The sequence below is a fragment of the Ictalurus punctatus genome, chromosome 4, assembly GCF_001660625.3.
Source record: "Ictalurus punctatus breed USDA103 chromosome 4, Coco_2.0, whole genome shotgun sequence".
NCBI classification, from domain to species: domain Eukaryota; kingdom Metazoa; phylum Chordata; class Actinopteri; order Siluriformes; family Ictaluridae; genus Ictalurus; species Ictalurus punctatus.
In genome coordinates this window covers 14688389-14702137 of record NC_071284.1, presented here as the reverse complement: position 1 = coordinate 14702137, position 13749 = coordinate 14688389, and the positions used below count along the sequence as shown (strand labels likewise).

Genomic DNA, 13749 nt, shown 5'->3' with positions numbered 1-13749 from the left:
TCGATAATTTGGAATTTAATTAAATGGAAATAAAGGAAGTAGCTAGGGAAAACACTACATTTTAATTTGCACTCAGCTTGATTTATGGGTGAGATGCTAATCTCCATGCTAATCCCAAACACTGCAGTGATGTATGTCTGACATGACACATTTAAAGAGCTCTTCTCATTATTACCACTTCTGCTGACACAAACATCTATATGGTTGAATTGCTCCAGCCTCAAAGGATTTTAACTGACAGTGATATCAGTTCAAATATTCAGTATACACTATTCTAAACCTCCTGACACAGCTAGGGCTTGCATTCAAATGTTCAGGTGAAACACAAACACACATACACTGGCATAAATAGCAGGGAATGTTTATTTCAAGAAATACTTATTTCAAAACCATGATTTGTGAGGCAGTCCCTCAGAAAAGCCATCTCTCTGCAATGAGTTCACCTTCAGTTTGTCAATTTCTGTGTGTAATGTTAGACATCACTGTCCTACCTGAGCCCACAGTCAGATTCCTCATGCTGTCCTTGGCACTAACTCTGTTATTGGGTGGATAGTCTGGCACTGGAGCTTCATAGTGCCTTTCGGGAACACGTGGACTGGTCTTAATGTGGTAAGATCTAGGTTAAAGAAGGGAACAAAAATTATTCATGACAAATGTAGAAACTCTGAGCAAAGAATCAGTCTAAAAGTTGCTTGTACCAACACATGTGTAATGACAGTTTACAGAAGTATACAACCAATGATGCCCAGTTAACTACAATACCACAATAAACATAGTAAATTTCAGGCATCTTTGACTATGTGTGAGTTTATTAAACATATTGCTTTGTAGGGTACCACAAATTACTGCCAACATACCATTCAAGAACAGGATCAATGGATGGAAGTTACCCTGATTTAACTTGATGCTAAAGCTATTAGTCACCATTGCTCCATCCAGTACTTGGCAAGTGAAGCACTACACTGATACGATATTGTTAGTAAGACTGGATGATTCACTGGTGTGAATGCACAGACTATGACATATTAAAGGAAAAAAAAAACCACACAAACACATTGCTCGGTCTGAAGATTTTTGATTTTTGTTGCAACATGCAGATAGTAGGCTCAGAATCTAGAGTACAGCATGTCACTATGGACTCCACTTGTATTGTGTCATGAGTGGTGAGGTCATGGTGTGGGAAATGTTTTCTTGGCACACTTAATAAGCCCCTTAATACCAATCGAGCATCGTTTGAATGCATATTTTATAAAGGCTACTTCTAGCATGATAATGTGGCACATTACAAAGCACAAATGATCTCAATTTGCTTCCATGACAATGAGTTCACTGTACTTCAATGGCCTCCCCAGTCATTAGATCTGAATCTAACAGAGCACCTTTAGTATGTAGTAAAACACGAGATTTGTGGTTGTGCAGTTGAAAATCTGCAGCAAATAAGTGATGCAAACATATCAACATGGACCAGAATCTCAGTTAAATGTTTCCAACACCTTGGAAAGCCATAGGTTGTGGAATCCATACCACAAAGAACTGAGGCTGTTCCGTTCCTACCCATTATTGGGTATGGTGCTCCTAATAAATTGGCTGGTGAGTGAGTGTGTGCGCAGGTGTGTGTGTGCATGTGTGTGCGTGTGTATGTGCATGTGTGTGTGATGTAATGAATTGAGCTCTACAAGTGAGTAGACAGAATATACAAAAATGTAATCAGTGTACCTAATGACATGTGTACCTACATGTCCAGTGAATTGTTCACCACAGGAGTTTATTGTATCTCCTGCAAGAGATGCAATCAGCTGTACACTAGAGAAGCCAAGAGAAAACTGGCTGATCATTTTGTCAGAATGAATGATGTATCTCTTTTGGAGGTGAGACACTTCAACAGCAATGGACAGAACATTAATGACATCTCTGCAGTTGCTGGTTGTTGCTTCAGAAACAGAGAAGTGAGGAAACTTAAGGAAGAAAAGAACATCTACACTCTTGATACTTTAGAATCCCATGGATTGAACATCATATTTTAACAACAAATATCACACCATAAACCATCAAATTGTTTCACCAGTCAGACCAGATTTGGCTGCTAGAACCTGAGGGGCAGTTCATGACCTAAAAAGACTTTCTCTCTCTTTGATGAAATTTTCACAGTTCACAAAGAATTAAGGTAAAGAAGTAATACTCTAGATTTGCAACTGTAAGAATGTTAGGTTACTTGGGTACTGAAAAAACTTTAGCTGTGTAATGCTCTGGCTACATCCATAATTCTACATTCTACATATCATATACATGCTGACTTCTTGCTACAGTAGTATTCATGATTGTAAATAGCCCTAACAGACATATCCTACTTATGCTATCAGATGCTAGCAGAATCAACCATCCCCATTCTGTAACGTCCAGGCCTGGAGCTGGCTTGCCTGCTAGGTTTTTCATTATACATGCATAACATCAGATGTTTTCAACCCATTTTTAGGTTTATATATCATTACACTCCACCATGTTGTCGGTACCTATTAAAATATGCTATGCAGAGTTTTGAAAATCTGACACACATTTATTAAATGTTAAATATATTCACAAAACCACTATAGAAAGGTTGCAGTCTTACTTGGAGAGGAAAGCACCTTTAATACTATTGTGTAAGCTAAACTGGTACAATTAGATCCTTGCAGTCTTTCTTATATTAATTCTAAATACAATTTTATACAAGTATAAAATAAAATTAATATAATTTTGTAATGTATAATTTAATCCATCCATTTTCTGTACTGTTTATCCTACACAGGGTCATGGGAAGTCTGGAGCCGATCCCAGGGGACTAGGGGCACGAGGCAGGGGACACCCTTGACGGGGTGCCAACTCATCACAAGGCACAATAGCACACACTCTCACACACCCATTCACAAACATCGGACAATTTATTGATGCCAATCAGCCTACAACACATATCTTTGGACTGGGGGAGGAAATTTAGAGAACCCCAAACCCCAGAGGAGGTAAATGTGCTAACCACTAAGCAACTGTGCCCCCCATAATTTCTAATTGCATTAATACAATTAACATAATAATAATAATATTAGAGATGGCAATCAGCCTACAACGCAGGTCTTTGGACTGGGGGAGGAAACCAGAGTACCTGGAGGAAGTCCCCAAAGCACGGAGAAAACATGCAAACTCTGCGTACCCAGGGTGGAAGCGAGGTTCGAACCCCCAACCCTGGAGCTGTGAGGCAAGTGTGTTAACCACTAACCCTTCTTCTAACCCTAATTGTATTATTATTATTATTAGTAGTAGTAATAATATAAATATGGTCTTCATCCCACCAAGCTGACTGAACCCACTCAATCTATCATAAGTAGAAAACCATAGACTGGTCTGAACTGAGTTTGAAGTATACCATTTCTAAAACCACACAATGCAATTTTCAATCGGATTTTGTCACAGGGTTATATGGTGTGCACCACCCAAAATGATAGCTTGTGACGCCAGATTGGTTGAGATTGGTCCAGCAGGTAATTCTGTTTGAAAAAAGGTTGAAAAAACCAGCATGTTCAAATATTTTTAGAAAAGGAAGGACTGAAATTCGCAAGCGCTGCTTTCAAGTTTGCTATTCTTATCCTGTTAGAACTATATGCATCTTCTGATACAGTGATACAGCAGAGTCCATGTCTCATCAGGTAGTGACTGGTGTACCTTTAGGATCTGTGCTTTTCCTTCTCCTCTTCTCATTGCACACAACTTCATTGGGAACAGTTATCTTCTTGCACCATTGCAATGACAATGGCAGCAAATTACATATGTCCTTCCCTTCAGAGGACCTCATGGAGTCAGCATGTGTTTCAGCATGCCTCACAGACATCTTAGTCTGGATGAAAAATGGCCAGCTCTAAAACAACCTATTGAAGACAGAACTCATCCCAGCATGTTCTGCGATTCAACAAAGTATCACTCTCAAGCTCAGTCTATAATCATTACTACCATCAAGGACTGCCAGGATTGTTCAGATAACAGTCAATGACCATTTGGACTACATAACCCCATTGTAATGATCTCTAAATCTTGTGGCTTTACTCTGGATACCCTCAGGAAAATTAGATAGTTCCTGTCAGAAACAACTTATTTATGCATTCATCATCTCTTGGCAACTCCCATTGCAACTCGCTGCTGTCCAGCTTATCGGCATTCACTGGTAACCTCAGAGATCTAAAATACAGTGGCACATCTGGTGTGCCCCTTACTCCCTACTTCATCTCACTTCACTGGCTGTGTTGCTGTTTGCATGCAACGCAGAAGCTTTAGGAAAGCATGTGAGGGGAAAGGAAATCTACCCTCTTCTGCATACATGAGCTCACAGGTACTCACAATTGGCTAGTGTTGCTGTGCTTGACAGAGGAGACAGAGTATGCATCCCTCGAACTTGCAATCTCGAAAGCGAATGATTTTATGTTGCACCACTCACAAACCCAGTTTGAATGTTTCTTTTTTTCTTTCTATTATCTCTTTATTACTTTTGATATTTACATAGGAAAAGAGAAAAGAAAGAACAAAAAGAACAATAGATACAATTAGCAGTAGGTAGTGGAATAGTTATGGTCATAATACATAAAAAATAAAGAAAGAAAAATTACAGTACAGTACAGTATTTAAAAAAAAAAAAAAAAAACGTATCCACCTAAGGTGGCCAGTGGGTCAGAGGTCTATGAAAGACATCCATATTCTCCAGAAGACAACAACCTTGCTTCTTAAGTAGTAGCAGCGCTGTTCTAGTCAGTTTGAATGTTTCTGATTAGCTTACTTGTAGCTCTTTCTGTTCTTCCTAATATGTACTGTTGCTGGCTAATTAGTAAAAAAAAAAAATAGTTTTGCAGCCCTTTCTATTGCTTTCTACTACTTTAATGCCCGAATTATGTTCTGCCACAGATGTCAGTTTGGATAAAAAATTGTGTGAACTTATAGTAGGTTCAGGGAAAAATATGTGCCGGAGTTTAATAACTCACCCTGGAGGGCAATGCTGTTCATCAATAGCATCCACTGCACTCTCCACAGAGTTGAGCAAGGACTGGATTTGATTGGCTGATTCCTTCAACAGGAAGCGAGTCACAAACTGCTCAATATTAGTTCCTCTTTCATACACCTGTTAAAAAAGAGAGGGTGTAAATTAGAGAGAGTGAGTGGGAAAAGCAAATAGCAGCAGAATCAGCACTTTGCAAGGTGTATTATGAATGCACGCACATTTAATGAGTCCCAGCAAGCTCATCAGCAAGCTGCATTCCAGCAGAAGGCTTTTAACATTATACCATATAAATGAACACAGACTTTGTAAATGTTGAGTACAGCAGATGGTGAAATAACTGATCTCTTTCTGAATAATGGTTGGGAAAATACAAGAAAGTCAACCGAGTATGATAAAAGCAAGAAATAAAAATGAGATATGAGAAACTAGAAAATGATGTGCCATTTTCCAGATTGTAATTGTTTGCTTGATTGCTATGATGCCTCAAAATTCAAGGAGCAAATTCTAAAAGGTCTTTACATTTTTTATATTTTAGAACGGAAAAAAACCCCCAAAACAAAACACTGACAAGATACCATTTCCACTGCTTCACAAATAAGATATTGAACTTAATATAAACATTGTGTTATAATGTTGACTGAATGAAGTTTCTTGACTAGCTTCTTGCAATTACAAGTCTATTGCAGCAATTGACTACAATGGAATAACAATATTTTGAAGTTTTCTGACACCTGACAGTCACAGAGCATTAGAGTAAAACTGTTTTTCATTACCCCATTTGTTAACATGGTGCAATGTTATAAGATAGTGAAAACAGAAGCTTAACTTCACAATGAACAAACACACTTTTTACACAAATACTACTACTACTACTACTACTACTAATAATAATAATTTCACTAACCCATGTAATTATACAAAAGATTCTGTACAATGCCCATGCAAATAAACACCCATAAGGCTCCTATTTCAGGATTATTGATATTATTAATGGTAGAATCATCAGTTTCCACTCTCACATGACATTCAATAATCCCCAAAGGAAGGATATCACAGTACACTTTCTCACTTGGCTAGACAGAGACTGCAAAACATCTGACAGTGGAAAAAGTAGTGCCAGTTTTTAATAGCTTCTCATGGCTATATAACAAAATGCTGAAGTGCAAAGATGGAATGAAGTAAAGAGCACCGAACACATCTGATGACTTACAGTGCAATGGTATGCAGACTCATGCTGACTGTGTTTTATAAAAGTGAAAAATGGAGAAGAAGTGATGAGGGTAGTGGACGACCCAAGGCTGGGACAACTGGCTAGACAAAGCTCCAGTTTGTGTGTGTGTGTGTGTGTATGTGTGTGCACGCAATGGGGTCAGCATGATTAATGTTAGCGACATGCCAGGCCAGCAGTTCTGCATTACGTACTACTGAAGGTTTCACACGTCAGCAAGAAGTAAAGCAATGACTATTGGTAATGCTAAAGCAATTCTTTAAAACAAATGTGATCGGTCCCGGGGACTACAGGGAAAGTGTTGAGGTTTTTATAGAGAACAATCTTTAATTTAAACAACCAGCCCCAAGGTTGTCAAAGCATCACTGAGAGGGGTGCTTGCTCCAGTTGTTGAGAAACCCAAGATAAAAGCTGCAATAGTATCACAAAAACTTCCTGTGCCTGTCTCAGCCTAATAGTTATTTCAACCACTGTCTAATTGGTTTTTACCTGTTATCAACCTATTCAGACCATTTATCATGTTCCGGTTCACGTGGTCTCTATTTCTTGTAACCTGATTCCCAGTTCTCCTGGCCATGGTCTTTGTTTAAATAATTGTAATAATATTTACATCCTTTAACCTCTGACTTAATGAGACATGGAAAGATTAGAAAGTTTAAGTGATAGACCTTATTAAATAGAAAATGTCATTTCATACAGTAGTCACAATGGCCTATTTTGAAAGCAGATTTGAGTTTTTTTAATGGGATGTTGTTTGTTTATGTTGCCAGGTCAAATAAGCAGCTTTCATATTGTCATCATATCAACGATGGAATTGATGTCAAACTACAGTTCCTAGAACACAACGTAGCTTACAAACATGGCCGCTGGGAACTACAACACACAGTTATTACAGACTTTCTCAAGTTCACATTCACTTGATTATTGATCACACACACCTGGTTCCCATCGAAGTCACATTCACCCACAGTATATAAGAACTTTCAAACCACACTCACTTCATGAAGTATACATGCTGTGTTCCTATACCAGTCCATACCAAATCTTTTATTTATTGATTGTCTCTCTGATCCCATTTCTGGTTTTCATATCTTGCTCTTGAATGCCATAGTTTATGTTGTTTGTACATCGCCTGACCCTTGTGTGGATTTTGACACTGTTTGTGAATTATGTATTGGTTTTGTTTGCAACCTTCAATAAAGCTTATTGTACCTACACTTGTGTCACTATCTGCCCTCTGACACATATTGTGTCAATATTACTGATATTCAAACAAATAATACAGATTTGAACCATTCAAACATAGGATTATGCATTTGCGACTTTAGAAATAAAGCTGTATCAACCAGTTAGTTGTGCATTACATTTCTTTTTCTAAGGCTCACACTCTTCCCTTTTCTGCTCATTAAGCCTCCTTTTAATGCTGAAAGTCTAAGAAGGGAATCCTTAATAGCAAAAAAAAATCATTTGTGTTTGTGTGCAAGCTTGTGCACATTAGCATGTATTATATGTTCCTGTATGTCATAATATAGTATGTGTGCATTATCACTATTGGCTTATTCCAGAGTACATTTTTAAATACATTTTAAATACAGTCTAAAATATATTATAAACTATAAACAGTTTCCCCCCTTTAAAACAAGGTTGACAGTCATCATTTTAATGATTAAATCTATATGATATTTGGAGAACATGTATTGTCATTATAGTCATATATTTGAGAAGTGTATAAAACTTAAAATAGGACTGAAACGGTCAAGCTGAACATAAATAATTGTTTTAAATGAAAGGACAAAACAGAGGTTTAATTTATGTGGAACCAGTGGCTAAATGCATTTAAAATGGAACCTATGGCACTGAATATTAATGCAAGCTAAACAGAGGGCAAAAATGTAGACCATATGCCATCTGTCACTTCTCTAGCAAAATATTTACAACATTCCTTTGTTTTTCATGATTTGGGAGGATTACTGAATAACAATGAGTGACAAGGTGGACCACACACACACACACACACGCACACACACACACACACAAAGAAAATGAATGACTGAATGCCTCTTTTCCAAGGGAATCGGTTAATCCATTATAAATAACCATTGCACATGTGTGATAAATATTACAGAAGTAGCAGTAATGTCCTTGGGGTAATATAGTGAACTGCTTTATTATGAATGCGACTCTGTTTTCATTATTAGGGCTGAGCCAAATGGGACAAATGGTGTAATTCCAACATTTTCACGTGTTAATTAACTAACTGAACAAAAAGATAGACTGAAAAGAAAATGAATCATCAGATGTTCTGTTAACTTGATGAATCTTCAAATACTTAAATTGGATTTTTTTAATGCTGAATATGATGGACAATATGCAGCTGATTCTCCATTAAACACTACTTCAGGCCTGTCCTCTACAGCTCTTCCTGAAACAGCTGTTAAACACACCCAGGGCTATGAAAGGTTCTGTAATTTGAGACAGCCACTGTATTTGCATCTGTGAGGAAAATAATTGATCTGTGGAGTGGGACCTGCCTAGGGTTTCCATTCATATTGCAGAAATTTTAAAATAGCTGTTAACAGCAGACAAGCAGACAGAGGCTGGCTCCAAAACACTCATGACAAGGAAGTCCAATCATAATCAAATAGTTTCTTATTTAAAGGTGACTCATTAACGTGAATTAGCTTTAAGTTTAACGCTATTCGCATGCAACATACCAGGGATCAGCCTATACTTAATATTATGCTTGGAATATGCTGTTTGCATGAGTTCTGCACAGGGCTCTTCAAAAGCAGTTTCTACATATCACCAAACAGTGTTGCTAAGAAACATATTGACTCCTGTTGCTAGGATACAATTAATTGGTTCATGTCTGAACAGCTATGTGGCATCTAAGGACCAAGAGGATCTGTGCTTTATATAGATGAGACACTACAGATATGCCTGCATATTTATTTAAAATGATGGCACACCTGTGAACAAACATAGATATTTGCTGTGCCATAAAAATGTATGAATTGCAAGAACCTGCACTTTCTTTCTGAAGTTGAATCTGAAAAAGCTGAGCAGGGTTGATTCGTTCAGGGCTTACCAATATTTAAATGAACAGATCACTAAAAATAAAGCACGGTCCCACATATTTGTGCATTAGTTTCCTTTGTCTCTCAGGTGATAAGTAGTATTAGAGTTAAAAGGTTCTTTAAAGTGGGCTTTAAATGGTGAGAAGTGTGTTAGTGTGGCAAAAAAGTGACACCTAAATTACTGAACATAATAGAAAGAAAGCAAGGGCAGACAGGGAATGTGAACCTGTAGCCCAGGCCAGTTAGGCAAAGCTTCAGAAAAATAAGGAGATTCAATCCTAATCACATTATGTAGCCTGAAAGCTGGAGTCATGGCATAATGTGGTTATTCAGCTTGGGATACATCCATTGACATGCTGGGATCAGAGCTGCTGGGATTAAATCTAGAGCTAGAAGAAAATGAAGGTCAGAGAAGATGTCTTTTGGTGTCGTTTTTGTGTCTGTGAGAGAGATAGATGACTGTTCGATGTCCAATGTGTATATCGTGTAATTCCCTCCAAAAATATTGGCATCCTTCAAAAAAGTAATATTTTAAATTCAATCACAGTAATGCTTTATTTAATGATGTACAATTGCGGAACATCTACAAAGCAGATCAACATAACTGTTGGCTTATATCTGTCTAATTGTGACTTTTTAAAATTGGTGAATGAGGTTGGTGAATGAGGACTTGATATTTTAAAATGAATATTTGTTAAACAGCTATAAATAGAGATAAATATTTGTTAAATATCTGTCCCAATGGATAGGACACATCTGCCCTAGAGAGAATAACACTGAATCTTTTCCTATAATGATACTTGTACAGGTATGTTTGTCCAGTCCTCCATAAATAACATTTTAAACTTGTTTATATCATGGTCCAACTTCAACTTAGACCACAGGATTTCAGCAGGGTTCAAACATTGATTTTGTGTTTCTTTAACCATTTCTGGTTTGATCGGTTTGGCTCATCTATGGTCATGTTTGAACCTCCTGGCAGAAGCAACCAGGGTTTTTAACTGAAATATCCTGGTACTTAACATAATTCATTATGACATTAATATTCATTACAGCCCCTGAACTACCAGCCACAAAATAGCCCCAAAGCATAACAAAAACAAATAGTTTATTATTATTATTATTATTTTTTACTATTGGTTGAGTTGATTTTTTGCTTTATTGAGTGCACATATTGATTTTTTCATTTTTTAAAGGGTGCCAATAATTTGAGAGGTCATTGTATGTGTGAAAGCTTTATGTTGTTTTTAAGCCTTCATGTTCTGGAGCATGTGTATTAGCACTTGGAGCCTGTGCTGGAGGTCTGTGTAACTTCATTTATTTTAGTGTGAGCATTTAGTTTCTCAAGACAGCTTGGACACCTTTCATTTGTAACCTCATCCATTTTCATATAGTATCTCTGTTTATTTATTTATAGTATTTTATTTCACACAGTGTTCTGTGGCACTCTGTAAAAACTGTGGTACAGTTCTTTTGGTGAGGAGTGACTAAAGCAAACTGACCTATTCATTGATAACAGTACAAAAAGTACTCTTCAATGTAAAGTATGGATGTAATACACAAGTTAAATTTTCATGCTCCAACTATGATCCTCGCTCTCTCCTCAGACAAGCATAGAATATAAACTATAAACATGGACTTAAATGCTAAATTAAGCAAACCAAAGAAGCCCAAGGCTTAGTGTGCTAGATAGATGGTTCTTGAATCTTTTCTCACATCTCTGCCCTAGCTCTGACCAGCACCATCTGTGTAAAGATCCTACGCAGACACAGTTGGTAAAGTTTCATGGTAACAGATGGTGGAATTAAATGAAAGGAAACAAAACAACACCAACCAGGCAGGGTAACTCTTTGCAGTAGGAATAATAAGCTACACTGTACAGTAGGAATGACGATCTTAACACACTAAATCCATGCTGCCCCTATATGTCCTTGTGCTGACTTTATCAGTATTGATCAGAGAATATATTGTTCATGGAGGCATTTAAAAAAAGGTCATTCCATTTGGAACATGTCACCCATCAGCATTTCCCAAACTTTTAAGAGAGAAACTCCTATGAAAAAAACACTACTGCCTTTATATTTGCTAAACAGTGTTAATATAGAAGATGGACAGTATCATCTGCATTACAGAACAACAATTTATGCAGAGCAAACAGTACAGTTAATACCTCATATAATGGTACTTCACAAATATTTTTGTTTTAAGGTCTTTTTAATTCTAATCCTTAACTACCTCCACTTTAGCACATATCAAAGGTGAGGACTAAAGATAGATGCAATATATGCATATCAATCTCAACATGCAATATAAACCCTATTCTTCAAAAATACAATTGGCCACTTTCTCTTATCTTGTTCACAGTATGCGATGTACCAGCATCTGCATAGCTGTTCATCTCTGGAAACACTGAACAACACTATGCCTACATCAAAGTCAACACATAAGAAAAACCTTAACTGTATTTACCTCCTACATGTTCATGCCATTTATATTCATGCAGTATAAGCTAGTGTAACTACAATCATAAAGGCAAGGGAATCTGTAACAATGATATGACTTTTGTTTAGACTGAGAAAAAATGCAAGGCAACAAAACAGTCTCAATGCAGGAGCTTTATGTAGCCTTGTTTGAGAAAACAATTACGCAACTGTCAAATTCAGACAACACTATAATTCAGTAGAGCCAGGCCAGATATTGAGCAGGGGTTAAATTGAGATTTAGTAGGCGGGGAAGCCCTACTTATATATGAGTGCCAGCAATGTGGGAAGATTTCAACACTGATATCATGTTCAGCATAGGTTTTCAGGATTTCTTGTTTATCTTCAATCTTTTGCTTTTGGCAAGATACATAATGTATAATGAACAAATAAATGATCACACATCAGTTAATACATTTTGCCATGTTAAAATGAAAGTGTTATTATTTACAGCATTATCATCAAGCCATAATAAGATAAAAAAAAAATTATTCTGCCCCTGTACAGTAAACAAACTCTGTCAGTAACATAACCCCTACCTTGTGCTCTGCCTTCCTAAATTAACCCCTAGTGATGAGGTCTGAAAGATTATGAGCATCCATCCATTTTCTGTTCTGCTTATCCTGCACAGGATCGCAGGAAGCCTGGAGCCTATCCCAAGGGACTCGAGGCACAAGGACAGGGTGCCAACCCATCACAGGGCACAATTGCACACATACTCACACACCCATTCACATACTAAAGACAATTTAGAGACACCAATCAGCCTACAGTGTGTGTCTGGGTGAAGAAACAGGAGTACCTGGAGGACACACCTGAAGCACGGGGAGAACATACAAACTATGCACACAGAGTGCAGAGGCAGGTATAAAACCTCTAACCTTGGAGGTGCGAGTCAAACGTGCTATCCACTAAGCCACTGTAACCCCCCCCCCATTATGAGCATACAAATCCATAACATATTCTTTTAATCATAATAATGCATAAACATAATAACTATTCTAAAATAAATATGTTAAATCAGGTTTATCAAGACATGAATGGAAAATTCATTATGCTTAAAAGATAAAATAATAAAATTATCACTGTGAGATAATTGGATATACACTATATGGCTAAAATATACACTATATGGCTTGCTGAAAACCCATAGCTCTTTATGAAATCATGTTTCTAAGGAGGAGGTGCTCCATAAAACCAGCGTTCCATGAAGCCAGCTTTTCATGGAGGCAGTACTATAATGAGAGAGCATTCAGTGAAGGAAAATCTCTAAGGAATCAACTTTTATGGAGGCAGCCTTTCAGCTTCCCATTAAACCAACTTTCTACCAAATACTAGTTGTAAGTTTCCATTCAGACAGTTCACAATGATGCCTTAGCCTTCAACAGGCTACAATCTGGCTACAGAGCTTAGTGCAAGTGCAATAATTAACAATTAAAGTCTGGAGCTCTAAAGTGTTGCATTCTTCATTAGTGTGTAATAACACAGCATATGACATCACTATATCCACAATTATTGTCACTCTATGTGGAAATGCATGCTAAAAATGGGAACAAAACATACATTTTAAATATACCACTAGGTGAGCTTGTGCTTCTTTGCAGAACAAAAAAGGTTTTTGTTGATCTTTAAATACAAACACATTTGTAAACACATTTACAAACACAGATACATGCATGTTAGTGAATAGCATTAGGTTTGGTCTTAAAAGAAAAAAAAAAAACCCTGAAAAAGTGTGACAGTAGTGAACAGTTGACTTAATATGAATGGGAACAAGTCTCAATAGCTTTCATTGATGGAATATGACTGAATACAAATTCATGCAATCATTTTAGCTGATAATTTAAGACAATATTTAAACAAACCTAGCTCCAAATGGTATTTAGCCAAACTGATGTTTTGCTACAACACACTTTGATTGGATGGAAAGTAGCATTCTAAGGGCTTTCT

The 13749-nt window shown here is 37.1% G+C and overlaps 1 protein-coding gene across 2 annotated transcripts in view; it reads right to left on the bottom strand.

Moving 5' to 3' along the window:
- The window catches only part of necab2 (N-terminal EF-hand calcium binding protein 2), a 101456-nt gene that overhangs the window by 23255 nt on the left and 64452 nt on the right, over window positions 1-13749 (bottom strand). For both annotated transcript variants that reach the window (XM_047155073.2, XM_047155072.2), the window contains exons 6-7: window positions 4998-5134; window positions 492-616 (exon numbers count right to left, since the gene is read on the bottom strand). In XM_047155073.2, the coding sequence (XP_047011029.1) occupies window positions 492-616; window positions 4998-5134 (262 nt within the window). The remainder of the gene's footprint in view (window positions 1-491; window positions 617-4997; window positions 5135-13749) is intronic.